At 41.1% G+C, this 20,809-nt stretch overlaps 1 protein-coding gene across 1 annotated transcript in view; it reads right to left on the bottom strand.

Moving 5' to 3' along the window:
- Positions 1–13,131: 13,131 nt before the first annotated feature.
- Positions 13,132–20,809, bottom strand: part of SLC49A4 (solute carrier family 49 member 4) — an 87,805-nt gene continuing 80,127 nt past the window's right edge. The window contains exon 9 of the mRNA XM_029215109.1: positions 13,132–13,787. Within this exon, the coding sequence (XP_029070942.1) occupies positions 13,672–13,787 (116 nt within the window). The 3' untranslated portion in view covers positions 13,132–13,671. The remainder of the gene's footprint in view (positions 13,788–20,809) is intronic.

The raw sequence follows: 20,809 nt of genomic DNA, 5'->3' as shown, positions 1-20,809 counted from the left end.
CTTGGTGTGGAGAAACCCATATATTTGGGGTCAGAAGTGAGTACCGAATGTAGAGAAGAAACAGGTTTTTCCATTGAGGCTGGATAAATAATTAAATTAATATGGGGATACTTTTTAGGAGCTAAAAGTCTTCATACCTGAGCCAAGTAATTCTCCTTCTACGTATCTTTTCTAAGAAAATAATCAGAGAGTAGAAGGAGGATAAATATACAACAATGTATTCTGCAGAAACAGCCTTAATGTCCAACAATAAAATTAAATACTTCAAATTATAAAAGTTTCCCTTGTCATGGGAAAATGTCCGTGATATGTTAAGGATATAAAACAAAAATACAGTTTTGATCTGTTCTATACTAAAAACATTTATAGCAAGATGTAAAGAAAGCATTATAGTTTTCTGTATTTCAAAAATGAAGACTTTGGAAACTTCAAGAAGAGAACAGGACTATTTGATAACTAGTCCAGGAAGGTTAAGAAAAACTTTCCTCCAAAAGGTTAACGGATGTTCATGATTCCAAGTTTTTCCAAGAACGGGCTCCCCACTACTTAACCTGGGATGTGCTTGCTTTGAAACTACAAAAATAAGTGCTTTCACATTTTTGTGATGACTCTGGACCTACCTTCAGAGCTTTTGCTGCTTGTTCTTTTGTTTTAAATGCCACAAAGGCAAATCCCTTTGGATCGCCAGTAGACTTATAATGTGGTGTGCTTATATAAACATTGCCACGTTTCCCAAATACTGTCTCAATCCAGCTGTGATCAACATTTTTGGGAATTAACTTCTATGATAAATTAGAAAGTTATTAATCCTTACATATTTAATACTATTGCCTTACTCAGAAGGTCAATACGTTTTTAACTTGAATATTAATTTTTTTAAAATGAAGACTTTGGGAGGGATGTAAGAGGGAAGAAAAGGAAGAAGGCCAATAACGCTTATCAGGCAACCAGAATGTGCCAGGTCTGTTAGGTTCATCACTTTATCCCATCATCACAAAATGTATAAGTATCCCCCTCCTTTATTTTAGCTCTATTTTTTAATGGATGGGAACACAGGATCTCCAGAAGTGCTGAAAGAATTCCCAAGTCTCAGGGCTTGTCGGTGGAGGAGGAGGATTTGGCCCAGCCTGTCCTGCTCCCGAACTCATGTTTTTTTTCCCACCACATCTCGCTGCCCAAATGCTCAAGGAGCTTTGGCTCCATTCCTACTGCCATTTGGAGTTTGATTAAAAACAAAATGCGGACCACGTCATCACAAGTGCTTTCAATACACATTTATTGCAAAACCACAGCACAGTAACTATAATGTCAACATAACCATATTTCCAAACTGAGCAGGAAATCACCATTCTCATGTGCACTCTCCCAGGAAGTGGGGGCTGACACGGAGGCTCCATACTGTGAATAATGACTAGAAGCCCCATTCTGAACTAGGAGTTCTAAACCATTAAACATTTAATTACCACTTTGGCAAAGCAATGCACATTACCATTTCTAAAATGTAACAGCACAGAGATTTTAAATGCATCTTTATTTTTCAGAATCTTCAGTATTCACAATGTGTAAAATGAAGCAGAGTTTTAAATAAAATGCTATGCCAAAACACATTTCCTTAAAAAGACCTGATGGAAAGGAAGGAAAACCGCACATGAATAATATTTATCAGTGCTTACAGTTGACATTAACTGTAGTTTGAAAAGAATAAAAATACTCAAGACTTCAACATTTCCTTACAAAAGTATACTTGGCCATAAAATAAAAATCTATAAAACCCCAAATATTACAAAAGTAAAATGCAAAAAAAAATCTTTTTATTAAAATGTAATATCATATTTACATGGTAAGAATTATTTAAAAATGCACAGAACACTCAGGAGTTGTGATGAGTGTCGGAGGGGAATTTATCACACGCACTCATGTTTTGACAGTTGCATAGACCCACCAGGTCACAGAGCTGGGCCAGCAGATATGCACATCCCCTGGCATCAAGGCTCAGTGTGGGCAGATTTTAAGCCCCCTCCCTGCACCTGTCTATTTTTGCACCATGTCTCCTGCTGGGAGAAGAATGTCTGCCCAGGTACATGGGGTGTCGCGGGAGGAGGAGCACCTGCTGTCAGTGAGCCTGTATGTCACCTGGATCTTAGTGTTGCTATTTAAAAGCCAGGTTCTGGAGCTGGGAGGAATCTCAAGAGATCATCTGGTCTATCCTTAGTCCTCTGGGACGGTCCTGGACCGTTCCCTTATTTACAGCCCCAGAGGCAGGGAAGCTGCTGCAGCCTGCTGGAGTACTCTTTCACTCTGGCAGTCAGAACTTCTTGTGCTCAACTGCAGCAGTTTCAGCTAAAAAGCATCCCCAGAGTGGACCGGATCCCAACAGGCAGGGACTCTGTTCTTCTGCAGACTGAAAAGGAGTCAGGGGCTTCAGTGCAGCCTCGGACTGGGAGGAAGGGACAGGGAGGGCATGAATTGCAATGAGACTCACCGCCAAGGGGAGGCCCAAGGCTGAGGGAAGGGCCGCCTCCAGGAAACCCAGGGAATGCGAGAGCCTGTATGGCACACTAGGACCCCAGTGTGGATCACGGCGGCCATGGACTATTGCAGGCTCCCGCGTCAGCAGCTACCTCTGCTCTGCTTCTGCAGCCATCCTGCCTCTACTGCCTTCCACCTGATCCCCCGGCCTCTGCTTGCTCTCCTTTTCTGTCATGTGGTGCAGAGCCCTGAAAGCCAGAGAACTATAAATGGAGTAAAATCAGACCAACACATTGTGGCTTGAGATCAGAGGGAGAACAAGAAAGCTCTTGGGCTTTCAGATAGTGATTTTGGTTGCAAGGACTTTCCGGTTTGCTTCTAGGAGTGTGACTGAGAGGGTGAAGGCAGATGGAAAAGTCTGAATGGAGTAAGACATGGTGACTTGACTTGGCTCTAAAATCCACTTGGACTGCCCAAGATTTCTTTGCATCCAAGAATTGGTATGAAAAGAAATGACTCGGGCAGAGTGTATGAAATGCAATAGGGTACTGAAGGCATAAGAGGCGGCGGATGTCTAGATTCCCACTGCTTTCGTGGAGCAGAACGGGAACCTCCGCTCCGCCAGACAGGGCTTCCGCGAGGGCGGTTCCCAGATGGCTGGCTCCCCTTCTAGTGTCTCCACCCGCACTGGGGTGTGAGGTCCCCATCTCCAAGCTCTACGACAGTTCCTCTGCCCTGATTTGTTGTCTCCCCATTTTTGGACCACCTCTCTCCTGCCTCCATTCTTTAAAAGCAAGAACTTCTAAGTGCAGAGCGGGGGTGGCTCTGGAACAGATGACAGGGTAGGTTGTAGAATCTCCATCCCTCGAGAGCTGAAAAAGCAGTTGGCCAGACACAGCACAGGCAGGATGTGCTCGGAGGCGGGAGGCTGGGCCAGATGACTCTGAGAACAAGCCAGTTTTGGGGTTCTGTTTTCCAGAATCTGCTTCCACCACAACTCCCTGCCTCCAAACCTCCTTCTCCACTTTCACTCAGCAGACATATCAACAAACGCCTGTAGCCTGGCTTCTATCTCGCTGACTCCTTCAGTGGGGTCTCCATGCTTACATGGCCCCAGCTCCCACTTGCTAGAAGGCTTTTCCCTCTGCCTAATCCCATGTCTGGACACTAGCAGATCTAAACTCTCTGGAAGCTTGTTAGCTTTCCCTAAAACTTTTCCACTTCTTTTCAAGCCATCAAAACAGATTTCTCTGCCTGACACTTCAAAAGCCGTCCAGACGCATTTTTTACTCTATGAAGGTTACACGTAACTATAAAAACGGATTAGGGACAAGCATGGATTTCTAACGGCCCAAGAAAGCAGGATTTAGAGCGTATTTTTCCAAACAGAGTACGATCCCATAGACAGTCATAGAAATAAGCTACAAAGCTTCCAACAGCTTTTGGGGGTGTTGCTAGGTTTGAATTACAGTTGTTATGAATGGACTTATCAGAATATGAATCTCTCTGAGGGCCAGGATGCTGTCTTCTTTGTTTCTGCATCTTCAGAGCCTAGCCCTGTGCTCAGCATGCAGCCAGAGCCCGAAATATACTGGCTGAATTATGAGATTCAGCTTCCTCCATCCCAGCTCTCCTCTCTTTTTAAAAAAATATGATCTGCCTCTCTCAGCATTTAATAGTGGTTAGGATGAAATCCCTGCCTGGCTTTATTTTAGAATGTTCTATTATATTCGAATTGTATTATAAAGTACTCAGAAGCAAAAAGATCACAGTCTGCTATAAGATAAAAGAAGCAATTTTGTAAGAAAAAATTTAAAGTTTAAAAAGACATGAAATAAATTTCAGGACCTAGGTAACAAAGAATTTACTGGTAAAGGAATACCGATAAAAGAGTGAATAGGTAAGGGAATCAGTAGCTGGTTCATTAGAGTAGCCTTTTGCCCAATTAGATGGAAGGACAATTATAGGCAACAGAATGCAGCATGGAGTTGCCAGTGCCTGGGGATCTATATTAACCTTGAGTAAAAAAGACAACAAACGTGAAGGGGCTTCTGTGTTCTGAGATAAGAGGGTGAAATGTCAGGTCTAAGCTCTCAATCAATGTCTTTTTCCCTGAAAAGGACAAGGGTAACTGCGTTTCTATGGGACACGGAATGAGGATTCTGGGGCGCAGACTAAAAGGACAGTGGGGTCATGGAGGGGGACGGCTCCATTGGAGACATTTACATCATTTACTGATTTTCTCCTCAATAAGTTATTGATCAGGAAGAGCAGTGTAATGTGAATTAGTGAGTTCAGGGAAGGAATGAGAGAAAAGGACCACCCCAGCACAGCCCTCCCATTTTAGCAGGATTCCAGTGGGCAGCCCCGTTCTGCCTATAGCAGGAGGGGTGGGATCAGGCACCTGCCCTGACTTCTTCCAGGCCGCTCCTCCGAGTTACAGACCTTCCTTGACCTTATATGCATGTAAGTCAAGGAAGCGATTTTGTTTGGGACTTGTAGATGCAATCTAGTAGGATGGGGGCAGAATTTTCCTAATACTTGATTTTCATAAGCCTCCAAAAGATTTATTTCCGGTGAAGAGGGAAGTAAATTTGGAGGTGGGGACATTGGCAGTAAATAAACCCATCTGCAGAACTAAAACCTGCCCTTTTGAGCATCTTTAGGTTTCTGCAAAGGCTTAGAAGGCCAGGACTGCAATAGCGGTGCCTCAAGTGTGGCTTAGATTTACTCACAGGTGGACACAGCTGAAGGGCTCCCATAGAGTCTCCTGCCCCCAAAGCAGCCCTTCTCTCTCTGATGGGCTGATGTCCCAAGTTCTATCACTAGAAACCCTTTCTGTTGGTGTTTAGTCTTTGTTCTCTGTTAAAATTCAAATTCCTTTTAGAAAGGAAATGCACAAGGCCTTATGTGTATCTTGGTGTGTTTGTAATTAAGTCTTGTCTTCAGAGGAAGCTGGAGGTGCCAACAATCTTCCCAACTTCCTAAAGGAATACTAACCCACTCCCCAGCCATGGGATGATGGGAAGGCTTGGGATTCCTCATGTGAAAATTGATTCACTGCTCCCAGACAGATACAGGTTCTGCCTATGGTGGAAATTCCAATGGAACAGAATACCTTCCCTTGAAATCAGTTATGGTTAATAATGGTACAAGAAAAAAAAATTGGGTTCCTGCTATGCATAATTATTTGGGAAACTCTCATTATTCCTTTTTCTAGCTAGTTCAGGAGAGTATTTGTTTTTTTTTAAATCTGTCTAAAATGTCCTGAAGGGTAGAAACATCTTTTGTTTTTCTGATTCTCCTTCACAGGCACACACTGCACACATGTAATTACTCTGTATATAGAATGAATAAAAGCGTGAATGAAGGAATAGTGGATATGTCGGTGGCCTGAGAGTTTCCATAACTGCCTGGCACCTATAATGCATGACTAATGGGGCCTTCCTTGTAGAAGCTCCTTGCTTGTTTGAAAGATAATGTGTGACTGGAAGGACCAGTGGAAAGGTATTGCACTTGTGTTGTTTTCTACTTTCTGTCTGGTGTGTGACCAAATAAGTGTATATTAGATGCTATAAAACTCTTCAGCAAAAAGGAACATCCACTTGACTCTTCTATTTTGGAGGAAGCCAGGGTCCAGAGAGAACAGGTGACTTTTCCAAAGCCCCAAGGTGCTCAGCAGCTGCCCTGGAGAGAGAAACTGAAACCCAGGCCTCCTGACTCTCAGGCTGGACTTTTGGTTCATTTCTCTGACAGCTTTTGTGCCCATGTTATAATTTCAGTGAAGCCTTGTTTCCTAACACCTGGGTACAGATCAGACATGACCTACTAAATCTCTGTTCTCACTCTATAAAAGATATATGCACAGCTCTACTGGCAGAATCTGGCCATTAGAGACAACACTGTTACAGAGCAACTTAACAATTCTTCGGTGCTTTAACTCTAGAAATATCAGTTCGGTGGTGTAACGCTAGAAATATCAGTTCGAGGATCAGCTTTACCATCTGATCCAACAGTTTGATTTCTACAGGTGCCAAGTCGCTGCTGACTCACGATGAATCAAACCAAACCAAAGGATGGGTTTCTGGTTTGTCCTGACTCCAGTGAGCAAATGCAGTACTCTGACCTGGCTCCCAGGATGCTATCTCAACAGCAGATGACAGATTTTCTCGTATCACATTTGATAAATTTAATAAATGCTGCATTTCATATATAAGGTCCTTTGGGGAAACAAACAGTACCTATAGCTTATCTTCTAGCACAGGCAACGAAGAAGCCATTTCTTCTTGTTGCTGAATGTGTGTGTGGTGGAAGAGTCTGTGTGTTCACGTGTAGGGACTCACAGGAGGAGGGCTACTGCACAAAGAGGTGCATGTACATCAGTCATTTCCTAATAGTTAAATAGAATGGACCTGAATTTCTGAACTGGAAGAGACCTTAGGGAATATCTTTGTTCACTCCTTCATTTTAGAATTGTGGGTAAATGAGAAATGAAGGGACTTGGTCAGGGTCAAACAGCTGAAGACACCAGGCCTGGCCACGAGCTGGGCCCTGGGGCTCCTAGGCTAGGGCTCTTTTTCTGTCCTCTCTAGTCTAGTTCATGAAGAAACTGGCCAGCTCTCTTCGATAATATGGGCAACTCAGACAATGTGGGTTTCACACAGCTTGCTTCCAAGCATAGTCAGAAATAAATAGGAAGATACAACCAGAAAGGGGAAAGCCTGATGGGAAAGATGGCAGGAAAGAAAGAAGTGACCAAACAAAGCTAAGTTCTTGTCCTACTACAGTTCATCAATTTTACTGGTAGCTTGAAAGTTAGAACAGCTAAGGAAGGTGACCAGGAAAATAGTTAAGGATTACCAGAATCTTCATTAGCTATTATTTTTTTTTAAAAAATGGGATGGCATAGGGCTTCCCTGGTGGCGCAGTGGTTGAGAGTCTGCCTGCCGATGCAGGGGATGCGAGTTCGTGCCCCGGTCCGGGAAGATCCCACATGCCGTGGAGCGGCTGGGCCCGTGAGCCATGGCCGCTGAGCCTGCGCGTCTGGAGCCTGTGCTCCACAACGGGAGAGACCACAACAGTGAGAGGCCCGCGTACCGCAAAAAAAAAAAAAAAAAAGGGATGGCATAAGCTGTCTTTCTTGACTTTCTGCTTTCTACAGTATGGCGTGCCTCTGCTGAGATGGACAGCCAAGAAAACCCTGTCAAAACCCGTTTGGATTTTGGGGGTGGATCATTCATTTTCTTCTCTCACGGGGCATGAACCTTAGTTGGCAGCGTTAAAAACTGTCTATATTTTCAATAAGAAAACCAATATTGCATATTGAAGTTCACCTTTAAACTTCAGAATATGATAGAGCTTGATGGCACATAACCAGGTCTGTAAAATGTCTCCATTAACCACTGCTACGTTTGATACAGATTTGTCTTGGAGAAAAATAAGGAGCTCAGAAACTCCTGCCCAAGTGTTAATGCCAACATGGTCTTAAGAAATAGTTCCTGAGATCACTTGATTTTAAATCCTGTTTTTATACTTGATGTAGGTAAATGCATAGAAAATTTTCTGAAAGGATACATAGGGATTATCTCTGAAAAGGAGAATGGATCAACCAGCATATGTTTGGAGGTAGACTTCACTTTATATTTCTGTACTGGTATTTTATAATGGGTATACACTCACGTGTTTTAATTTTCAAAAATTTGAAAGAAATTTTACTTAAATTATTTCTGGTTAACACACTGATCACTTATGGAAAGAATGCTGGTGTAGGAGTCGAGTGGTCTGCTAAAACTGAGCTGTCATTTAACCTGAAATCTTCTCTATTTACTTATTTGTAAAATGGGGTGTTGGATTAAATCCTCATCTCTGATTCTACAATTCTTTCAGGTAAATGGGAAGAAAGCCAATTTGAACTAGAGGAAGTCTAAATTAAATTGTAGTCTAAAAAAGTATCATTTTCTAACATTAAGGTAAATCAAAAGTGCCTCCAATTCATTCTTGCCATTTTGATCAAGACTGCAGAAGCCTCACTTGTAAACTAGAAGAGCCTGGTGGAACCCCAAGAGTGCTGTGCTGTAGGGCTGATCTTCTGGCATCCCTTCTGGAGCCCCAAGCCTCGCAATGTACCAAATGTAGCATGTTTAGAGCTAAAATGGTTTGATGTGTTTTTAGCATTTTTCCAAGGTTGCTGAAATGAATTTCATGTTTTGTTTCATTTTTTAGCTGTTTTTAAAAAATTAATTCTCCCTTGTTGAATGAACAGAACACCTAGGGTGGGGCAGCTTTTTGCTCTCTTTTTGAGTGTTGTTGGCTGAGATGGAAGGCTATTGTCTGAGGCCTACCAGGTTCCGAGACACAAGAGAAAGACTACACAAGGCAAGTTAGTCCACATTCTAAAAGTACAACAAATAGGGACTCCCCCGGTGGTCCAGTGGTTAAGATTCCGCACTTCCAACGTGCAGGGGGTGCGGGTTTGATCCCTGGTCGGGGAACTAAGATCCCGCATGCCGCCTGGCCAATAAATAAATAAACAAAAGGCATTAAAAAAAATAAAAAATAAAAGTACAAGAAATAATAACACAAGAAACTTGTTAGAGACTTTTGTAATTCCCTTCCCATTTCAGGGGAATATTCTAACTTATACGACTTGGCTCTGAGAATAACTGTTAAATCTTTCTGGAGTGCCTGGATTTGCTTATGTTCTGCTCATGCTAGCATCCTGTTCATGAGAGGGCAGCCTGGGTGTATGGCTTTACTACTAGGCAGGAAGGAGACTGTGTTTTCGGCCCTGGAGCTTAGGGAGGCATTGAGGGTAAAGAAGCCTATGCCAGGAAGTCGGCTCAAGGAAGCAGAGACCAGGATGGAACAGAGGGCAGATTCATGCCAGTGTTCAGAAAGCTGAGGTACGGGGCAGTGAGGACAAGCGAAGAACCTCAGGAAACTTCAGGTGAAACAAGGGGCTGATGTTTCAGTCCTGACCAAGAGCAAACTAAAATTATTTATAAAAAGAGAAGTAGGGCTTCCCTGGTGGCACAGTGGTTGAGAGTCTGCCTGCCGATGCAGGGGACGCGGGTTCGTGCCCCGGTCCGGGAAGATCCCACACGCAGCAGAGCGGCTAGGCCCGTGAGCCATGGCCGCTGAGCCTGCGCGTCCGGAGCCTGTGCTCCGCAACGGGAGAGGCCACAACAGTGAGAGGCCCGCGTACTGCAAAAAAAAAAAAAAAAAAAAAGAAGTGGTTCAGGGGAGAGATTTAGGGCATGTCATTGCCTGTACTCTCTGCCCACAGCCTCTATCATTCCCATCCCCTGGCCAGAGGTGACACCCTCAAGAGTCTCTTAAGGGCCTTGGTATTAGTTCCTAGAGGTCATCTCCTAAGTTTGAGGTTCCAACTGAACCAGGAAGACACCTGCAAGGACATGAGTGCTCAGGATGGCCAAGATGTCTGCTTACTGAGCAGACACTCACCACTATTGAGCACAGACTACCCAATGGATGCTGTTAAAAGAGCACCTAAAACTTTCCCTGTCAAGTTTTGTTCTTCTGGGTTGGTCCAGCACTCTCCCCCGTCAGTATTGTTTTTATTTCCCAACAGATTAGCAAACTGTTGACAGTATGGAAATAAGCTTTATCTCGCTCTTTTCTATATGATTATAATCATACAAATTAAAGTGGAATTCTATTTTTCCTACATTTATGAAATAGGTCTGATGAAATTTCCTCATAGTTTTTTATATATTTTTTTTAATAGGACACTTTCTTCATGTCACAGCTTTTGCACTTGCTTGATAATATGGTATAATCACAGTAATTCCTGTACTTATTGTTTCTGGGACAAATGTGGAATTAATGGGATTTTTAACATTAAGTTAAAACATCTACTATGCACTTGAATTTGATCTTGAGTTTAAAGTGAAGCTTGTACTTATGCAAACAGCAAGATGAATGCCTAGATTTTAGTAAAAATAGTAAAAAGAAAAAAGAATTAAAAGATGAGTAGATGAGAATTTAATCCCCTCAATTTAAAATCTCTTCTCTTGAATCCCTCATTAGAAAGGCAAGCTGTAAACATTCTCAATAATTAAACATGAATGTATGATCTGATAAAACATGGCCCTTAGGCCATATATGCTTAAATATACAAAATAGTGCTTGACTCCCTCTTGTTATTTTATTAGCTCTACCCTCCAGTGAAATGCATTTGTGTATGTAATTATCTGTTCTATATCTCCACCAGGGACCATGTTAAGAAATGCTTCTTCCCATAAACTGTGAAATATTCACTGATAAGCCACAGGGAACTTACACTATAACATGTCCTTACCAATTAATAATGCTGTTGACTTGGTTTATGAGGACTGAATTATTCATCAGAAACTTTTCAGATCGCGTCACTCACTGCAAGCTAAGACTTAGAGATGTTAGAGCACCAATGGGATAGCGATGAAGAAAAAAAGACGGATTTTACTTAGAAATCAAGCAATCACCTAATTTTAACAGTATCTTGCTCTTAAGCCCCATCGTTTTTGAACATGAAAGAGTATTCACGAACACCCCAAAATGTCCAAATTAAGCTGCAATTCTCTGAGGTAGAGAAAAAAAGACTGCTTTGGGAGTCAGAAGATGTGGGTTTTAGTTAGTTTTACTTTTGTCATCAACTAGGATTGTGACCTTTGGCAAGATCCTTTACCTCTCTGGGGCTGTTCCTATAAATTCTAAAATGAGTGCTTGGATTAGCAGAGGGTTAAGATTTTTTTCAATTATAAAATTCATTAGGACTCTTTAATGCTTGTTTATAAAGTGCAAAGATTATGGCTGGTCTCTTGATGCATGTGAGAAATACAAAAGTAAAAAAAAAATTATGAAATATACAGGTAAGTAAATAGTGTGTAATCCTCCCCCTCCCCCTAGAAGATTTTGGTTCTCTTTCTATCAGGTTTGGTACATGAAATCTTGATCATTTAAAACAGCTGCAGCTTGTGATCAGAACCATTATCCGCTGGAGGGGTTAAGCGGATGTAAATGAGACAAATGGACACCTCTCATCTCATCTCATCTCACGTATGCTAAGAACAGTGGTTGGTACCTGGTACAACGCAAGAATTTAAAATCACTACCCATCTGGTCTGTCTTTGAACTAATCAGTCATTTAGGTAATATTTTTTAATGTTATTTTTCACTATGTGTTAAAAGTAGAATTAACCATAATTAAAATGCTCTGTATGAGAAGTCTTACAGCAAAATTTTATATAGGAGTGTCCTCAAACACAACAGTTCTGACTAAAACCAAATGCATCGTAATTCTTCCCTCACCTCTCCAGATTCATTCTAAACAGGAAGGGGTGGTGGTTATTTTAGCACCTGGGTCATGGACTATTGATACCTGGACTGGCTGGCTTTCAATTATCCTTAAGAATTCTGCTTTGCTTTCCTTTTATTTTTATTTGAGAAGAACGACAGAGTTAACAGGAACTAAGCCTAGCTTTCACAGGTTTTCTTCTTCCCTTTAGCAAGTTCCTCAGTTCTTTCAGTTCTGGCTGCTAAGTTATTAGCAGGGTGGTTATAAAGGGGGATGGTCTAAAGGTGACTGAAGACAGATGTTTAAGTTGAGGGTTTTCTTACTTTCCAGGTTGCACAATTTCGGATCTTAGAAGGCCTGACGGTAATAGCATCCTCCTCTAGGACCGAGGTTAGTAAAAGCATAGCCTTCAACTTACCAAGGGGGAAAGGAGGGGTATCTGGGACTGTGTGTGATGGTGTGTGCGAATGTGGTGGAGATGAGTCAATTAAGTGCTGACCAGGTCCCCTTAACCATACTTCACCACCTTGGCTAATAGAAGGGGCTGCCTTACACTCTGCTGTCCAGAAGAAGACAAATAAAATATATATTTAGCTGACAATGAAGACACAATTTCAAGTGAGTCAAAAAGGAGAGAGGGGGTTGGAGGAAGCTGAGAACAATGAATATAAAACATCATTCTTGACTTTTTGAGAACGTGTTTGATTTTCCAGCATGAGGGGAATTATGTAAATCTGAATAGTGGTACTATCATAACCCCACCAGAGCATATTTTATGTCATAGTGAAATACACGTCTGAGAGCTGTCCAGTGGGTATTGTTTTTGAAAAAGCTGTCATCCACAGAAGGAAGGCAGGTATCAGCAAAATACTGCCCTCTCAAATATACACTCTATATAGAACTGAATATTTTATAACCTGAATTGAGATACAAGAAAGTAATTCAGAAATCACTCAACAGATCTGAAAGTTTCAATGCTATAAATTGTTATTTTCAAACAAGGGTCATTTAATAAAATGCAACCTCGGTAAGCAACAGCTGGTGCTGGATTTTCCATCCCATGCCACCACATATATATCTGCCCGAAGACACAGGATGTTCTATGGGATCTGTCATTTCACTTTTAACAAAGTGCTAAATCGGAACAAAATTACATTTTTCATACAGCATTTAATGCGACTGTATTAAACATTTAGTCACATTTAATATAATCATTTAAGAGCCTAGCAGATGAAACTGTATTTCACAGAAACAAGGATAAGTTAAGATCGAGACACAAAGTATGTGCCCTGCGGTCACTGGAAAGCACTTGATCACCATAATTAAGGTGGCCAAAGGTTTCCGATCTAATTAAAAATAAGGAGTCATATAAGAAATGGCTTTATTAGAAAAAAATGTAGTGTACAGGTGGCTAATATCTATCATTGATACACCTCTTGGCTATTTTATAATTAAAATCTGATATAGGGTTTAAACTTCTTTAGAAGTTAGTGGCATTTCTTCCTTTTCTGATATGTGGCTTAGGGAAGGAGTTATCTTCATGTAATAGACACCCTTTATTTCTTTTCATAGTTACAATTAATCAGTAGTTTAGCACTGGCACAAAACATAGAGGGAATTACCTAGGTAGTGCTTTCTGTGTAAGACATCACACTTCTAACCCCAGACTCAGGCACACGTATGCCATTGATACAGTTTTTAAATACACTATTATCACTCAAGTTCCACATTATTATTACCTAGCAGTAATTAAATTAATGTGATCATCTGTAACCTAACAAAACCTCTGAATGAAGTTTCTCTCTTCTCCTTTTTTTTTTCCTGTTAGATGTGCAATTCCAAGCAAATGTGCAGTATGCAGTATTGATTTCCAGTCTCTTTTTAAAAACTCCTTCAAGTCTGTGCTATTAAACTGAGACAACCACATCAAGATAGAGTCTGTCATAGGATTCCCTGAAGCACAGAATAAGGAGGAGACTGAGCAAACACGACCCGGGAAGGCACCAGTTGAACCAAGACAACTCTGTAAGACAAAAACATGCAGTTGTAAGCATTCATGTGTCACCAGCAGAACACCACCTGTATGCTGGGAGCAACCTGCTTTGCATTCAAAAGCACTTATAATAAATGCACCCTGGGAGGCCTGAAAACCAGCTTTCAATAAACAGTGACAAATGTGCAGTCTAAGTGATGCATGTAATATGTTACAGGGCTTTCCTGTGGAATATTTTTAATCAGTATTGTTAATGACTTTTCATCAATTTAACCCAACTTGACTTTGGTGGCCAAAAAAAAAAAAAATCTATTACTTCAAAGAAAGAAATATCAATCACCTTTAAATGTTAGTTTGTTTTTAAAGTGCCCCCTATCACCATGACTCTTGTCCTTGTTTAGAAATATCTGATGGATTAGAAAGACAAACAACAAAATCACCTGAATTTTGAGATAACACTTTTAAATTTTTTTGGAAAGAAATATCTAATTCTCAACAAAAAATCAAGTAGTAATCACTGTAAAACAGGGTAGAAAATACATACATACACACACACACATATATATATATATATATATAAAATAAGTAAAATGTAAAAACTGAATCCTAAATTCTACTCTCAGAGAAACTACTGTGAATACTTTGGTTTCTTTCTAGTCTTTTTTTCCTACTAACATAACGGTTATGTATGACGCTAATTACCAGAAGATTTACAGGAATCATCGCAACAGGCAATTCAAATAATGTTGTTTTTTAATTTAATGGAACTGAGAATGTGCTTCTTCAAAAATGCTCATTCACGAATTCAGGACTCTCCAACAGGCCAATCCTGGGCCTCTTGCTACCCAAACACACATGCTTGCCCTGCCGACTGTTATGTCTCTAGCTGCTTCCTCTGGCTCCGGGGGCCTTGGAGCCAGGCATCTGTTCAGCTTCCTTCTATCCCAACCCTCTGTCAGACTTGAGGCTTCCATGCAGAAGTGAGCAGCTTCTTGGCATAAAGGGGCTGGCTGGGGGGGGGGGGGGGCGGATAACTTCTCTAGTTTAATATCCATTTAGCAATTTCAATGAAAAAATAAAAACACAACAAAAAATGAAGGAAACAGTTTCCCTGGTACATTTTTACCTCTGGGCACTGCTATAAGTTTATATTTTCCCTCTGTGCTTCTACAGAATGCTAATACTGCCTTAATCTTCAAAAATCATCCTAAAGATTTCTATGCTGCTGCTTTAGATTAATCCATAATTCATATGGCTAAAAGAGCAATTTATGCTCAGGAACGGAAATCAGAAAACCAACCAGTAAGAAAAGGTGCTGAAGTACCTTTTTTTCCTATAATATGTTCGCAAAAGCAGCCTCCCTAACCTCTCAATTTCTACATTTTCAAAGTCAGACATGCTATTCTATAGCACAGAACAAAGATGTATATTTCAATGGTATTTTCATGCAAAGCTGTTTTCTGTCCTTTACTTGGATTGACTAGAATCTAAACACTCAGAAACGCTGTGATCTCTGGGATCTTGTCTTTATTCTAATATTCCCTGAAATGACGCACCAAGCATTTTCTGCTTTTATATTAACCATAAAGCCTCCGGATTTCTGATGATAATTTTGACAAGCAAAAAGAAGCAGTGAAAAAATACGAAAAGAAAAAGTAGTGAAATAGAGATAACAGCATACTGTTCATACTAAAACTGAGCGTTTTTTACTTAAAGGTCGCATTTTAAGCAATAGCTAAAAGAAAGTATGGCACTTGAAGTCTACAACAAAGATGTTCCCTAAACTTTAGAGACTATTTCACAGGGAGCTAGAGCAACACACATGCAGCAACAATCAACTTGTCCTAGCTCTCCTTAAACCTAGAAATTAGTCAAATATTGCCAAAGCAGACCTTTATTTCATCAGAATTGTAAAACGATTCCTTCTACCTGGGTTCAGATGAAATCTCTAAAAATAACTCAAAATTGCTCTTTAGTGTCATGGTTTGTTGGTTGCTTGTTTTTCACTATTGTGCCTCTCCCTGAGAAGTCAAATCCACCCTTCACTAAGTTCACCTGGCTTAACCAACTACCAGTGTTCTTTGAAATTTTTGCCTTTTTAGAGAGAAAAAGGTCAGGGATGGAAATCTCTGCATGTCCCCACTGAAAACCATTCACATAAACCACACCTAAGGGGCTCTAATGTGCAGGAAATGGCTTGCTTAAAAGTTCAGTCTGGGGGCTTCCCTGGTGGCGCAGTGGTTGAGAGTCCGCCTGCCGATGCAGGGGACACGGGTTCGTGCCCCGGTCCGGGAAGATCCCACATGCCGCGGAGCGGCTGGGTCCGTGAGCCATGGCCACTGAGCCTGCGTGTCCGGAGCCTGTGCTCCGCAACGGGAGAGGCCACAACGGTGAGAGGCCCGCGTACCGCAAAAAAAAAAAAAAGTTCAGTCTGACTTGGCAGAGCAAAGTTGGCTGTGGTCCTTTGGAGCCCAGTGCCATGACATAATTAAACCAACAGAGTCCTTACCCATCGAAATTTTCTTTTGTATCTTTTAAAGCGAGCACAGCTTTCCAACATTCCTTCCCTTTGCCTTTCACTAGAGGAACTATAAATCCATACTGCAAGCCCCCATGACTTGCCTCTACATTTCTGCTGGCTGTCTGTCATCTCCTGTGCTGCAGCCTGAGGACTCTGCCAATTTCCAGTGAGGCAGGTGCTATAGTTTACTCAGAGCTCTGTACCAAATGGTGAGGCTCTGCTGGGGCTGAACTAATTACGATGAAGTACCATTCTACTCTTCACGTCATCTTTCCCTGCAGTGATGTCACACTTTTGGCTTCAAGTACTTGTCTGGTTCCAGACACTATCTTCCAGAACCAACCTTCTAGTTTCTTTGGTGATTTAACCCAAAGTATGGTAATTTAACAAAATTGTCTCCATTCTCTCTCAAGAGAAGCCAGCTGACACCACAATTTCACAGTGTGATGCCCTGCTCCCTTCCCTCCAGGTTAATTATCCGATAGCTCTGACCAGCACATTGCATTATTTTGCTTCTTAGATAGAAAATTACTTCTCACTAGTCCACATCTGTTGAACCTGTTCTCCTGGTAACCACTAGACAATACCTCCCTCCTCAGCCCACATGCAGCCTCAAATTCATGGTTGGCTACTTCAAAATGAAAGGACCGAGGTAAAACCTTTAATGTTTTTAGCCAAAGCTTGCTGCAAACCTTCTAGAAAAACAAGAACAACAAAAAATAACAGCCAATACAAACTACAAAACAAGCTACAAACTGTAAAATAGAACATTAGAATGCATTTCAGAGCATATAAAGCATACAACGGCATTTCCAAATTGATTTTGTATGGGAAGTTATTAGAATAAAACATCACTGTGCTGTCTGAAATACTCGCTGAGATTCACAAAGCAAACATTATAGGAAGTAACTCAGTTTTGCAAATATGCTTATATTAAGGAGCAAGTAACTTTTTTTCAAAGTGACCTTAAAAAACCCAAGTCAGAAAAACTCCAAGAAATCTTTGACATGGTCCAGGTTCCCAAAGCAGAGTCAACACAGGACATGGGAAACTCTGTGACCCAGGGCTCTAAATAGGCCAGTGGCGTTGGTATAGAAGCCTGTGTGACATTCGCCATCAATGATGGCAATGGCCATAATCAACAAGCAAATCACCAGTGGAGCCTATCTTGCCAGACAAGGCACTCTAATGTGGTCATTTTGGGGTTAGTCTGTACAGCCCTGAAAAGCCACATCTGATGTAGTCATCTATCAGATAGCACATGGTGGGAAACCAAAAACTCTAGTCAGGAAGTTTAGTACTTCCTTGAGAAGTGACCTAAAAAACCGCCTATCTGGGGCTTCCCTGGTGGCGCAGTGGTTGAGAGTCCACCTGCCAATGCAGAGGACACAGGTTCGTGCCCCGGTCCGGGAGGATCCCACATGCCACGGAGCGGCTAGGCCCGTGAGCCATGGCCACTGAGCCTGCACATCCGGAGCCTGTGCTCCGGCAATGGGAGAGGCCACAACAGTGAGAGGCCCGCGTACCACGCAAAAAAAAAAAAAAAAAAAAGCCTATCTTTATGATGATTAAAAATCAAGCCCTCCAATCATGTCACTAATAGTTGAATTCTGACACATAACTAACTTCTGGGTGAGTTTTTCAAGTTTAAAATGACTGAATTATGACATTCAAACACTGGCTCTAATGGAAGGGAATTCATTATATAAAATGTTTAGCAGACCGGGCTGCGGAACTAAAAATTTAGGAAATAATTTTATACAGTTTTCAGATTTGTAATTTAGGTATCATCATACCTCAGTTATAAGGCATGTGGACTTTTGCTGTGGGACTTTTGGGGTGAGATCAACTAATTATAAGTGAAAGAATCTCAACAGAGTTTTCATAGTTCTAGGAACTTTTTAGCCTTAGAGAGTTGTGGGGTATGTTTGTGTGTATTCATTATACGCCTGACAAATAAGCACATAAAAGCATCTCTTTAAAATAGAAGCCTAGATGTTTAAATTCCTATCATCCCCAGCTAATTATCCAGAAGGAAACAAAACATTTGGTGAGTGCCAGCTGTGCCCTGGTCTAAGCTCTTTTACATTCATCTTCTCATTAACTCTAAAATGTCAAAACACACTGAGGTTCTTTTTGTCCTGAAAACCATCCTGTTCGATTAAGATTAATTTTTAAGTTTTATTTTTCACAACACTCACGGAGTTTAGGCAGAAACCTTTAACATCTACATAGATATGTATAAGAACATATGATCAGAAACCAACCGAGAAGAGGGAAGCTTTCTCCCCCCAGCTAGATAAATCCTTGATTGTATCAGTGAGATAGAAATTAGCAGAAATGGTGCTGTTTCTTCCACTGCCTGTGCCAAAGAACCAAAAATGTCTGCTTGTATCTGGTCACTATAAATCTGCAAAATGAGGAGTGAGCACTGGCTGATGTACAGACACCAGTCTCTGTTGAACAAACTGGAAGCTGCACACTCAAGACCGAGGAGAGTGATAGAGACACTGCTTGCTGGGCACAATGGTAGGAGTGCACTGGGCTCCTCCACAGTCAGACAGCACAGGGGTAGTTCCTGCTTTAAACTGACCAATAAATACATGTTTGTTATATTCTATAGACCACGTGCAAGAGGTCTATTAGGGGATAACATGATCTGGCATCTACTGTTGTTGTTTTTAAATGCTGGGAAGACAAAACAATTTCCATCCAACAGGAGAAACCATGCTCAGACGGGCTGCAAGGACCATTCAGCCCACCTGTCTCCATGAGCTGGAAAACCGTTTCTACAACTCTAAGGGCAACAGCCATCTCTGATACTTTACCAGGCAAAAAAAGAGAGGCACTGAGCCGCCTAGTTTCAACTATGACACAGCTGAAGTGGGTTAAAGCTGATAACGTAATAACTGTTAGGTGATTCTGTTTAGAAAACTAATTGAAGGCAAAGACCCTATACCTGGTGATGGCATTTTCCCTAATGGAAACACGTTTCCAGGAGGACAGTGAAGAGTGGTCTGACTTTATTAATATCACCTGCCTTCGAAAATGTCACTCTCTTTCATAGGATAAACCAAACGTATATCAGGTTTAGCAGAGTTGAAACCTTCTTTACCTGTATTACTGATGGACAGAAATGATCTAGTTTGTTGTTAATTATATTACGAAATTAATATATCATTTGGACGCTCTTTGCTGTTAGGTGAAAGTGCTATGTCAAAAGCTGTCCAAAACCCAGGGAAATTCTGTTTCATCAGCTTTGAACATTTCAAAAATTTTTTTTTTCCAGTCAAGGTGGTTATCATGGCTACTATTGCAATTATAAGCCTGTCAGAATTCCTAGAAACAATTAGGTCTCTTGGAGTGTCACATTTTAGAGCATTTCTTACATTTAAGTCTTATAAATTAGATTCTTCCATGTACAAATTATCCAAATTTACTGTATCTGATGAGTAGTTAAGAAAACAGCAACCAGAAAAAAAAAGTAGTAATATTCAATTATTTAAGACAAGGAAATAAAATGGGATATAAACCTAGTAGAAATTAATTAAAGGTTTATATTTAAGACTCACAAGTATAAAATTTAAAAAGTCTAGATGTATAAAATAAGTATAAATCCTTATTTTAACATGCAAAAAAGAAGTCTAGATAATTGTGCCCCAATTTTCTAAAATAGTGAGACAGAATTTGGACCACGGAAAAGAGAATATCAGAGAAAACCAAACAACTGCAAAACAGAGCCACTACAAACCCGCAGACCTCAACACCAGTGGGGCCTGCCTTCAATATGCCCAGCGAGCTTTCCAGCTGTCCCTGCAGCGTCTCCTCCCACCCCCTCAAAAGCTATTTTAAAGTTTCATTCTCTCCTTAAGCCCCTTCTCCACTACCTTCCCACCAACTCTTCATAGATGAACTGGCTTCTAAGCCAAAAGTTGGTGCCATCAAGAAGGAGCTCCCTCAGCAATGTGCTCAGCACAGGCCTCTGCTTCTATGCCACACACACTGCCTTATCTCCACCTTCTTTCGTCCAAGGCTAACTCCTCTACTTGGGTTCAGGAACCCAACCCTTCTTCCTTTGTAAGGACGACCCCCTTCTTTAAAGCTGTACCCCTGGGTTCTAACTGCAACCTTCTTTTCACTCTATACCTGCACTGACCAATTTGGTAGCCACATGTAGCAATTTAAATGTAAACAAATTAATCAAAATGAAATAAAATGAAAAATCCAGTTCCCTAGCTGCATTAGCTTCATGGGCTAGTGGCTACTGTGCTGGACAGCATAGATAAAGAGCACCTCTGTTATCATAAAATGTTCCATTGGACAGAGCTGTCCTATACAGGCGATCCACTCTTTGGGTGATCTCTCATTCATCTGCAAAGCTTTAAACTACATATATACGCCTGACCTTAATTTCTACCTAATGTTAAGACAACAGAGTTGAAGTATTTCTTTTAAAAGCAAGGTATCAGTGGTTCTCAATGAGAACCAGCATATTAGAATCAGCTGGTTGGCTTTTAAAAGTAGAAATGCT

Source organism: Monodon monoceros, unplaced genomic scaffold, assembly GCF_005190385.1.
Source record: "Monodon monoceros isolate NGI ecotype Baffin Bay Population unplaced genomic scaffold, NGI_Narwhal_1 Super_Scaffold_11, whole genome shotgun sequence".
Classification (NCBI taxonomy): Eukaryota; Metazoa; Chordata; class Mammalia; order Artiodactyla; family Monodontidae; genus Monodon; species Monodon monoceros.
This window is presented reverse-complemented; position numbering and strand designations above follow the sequence as displayed.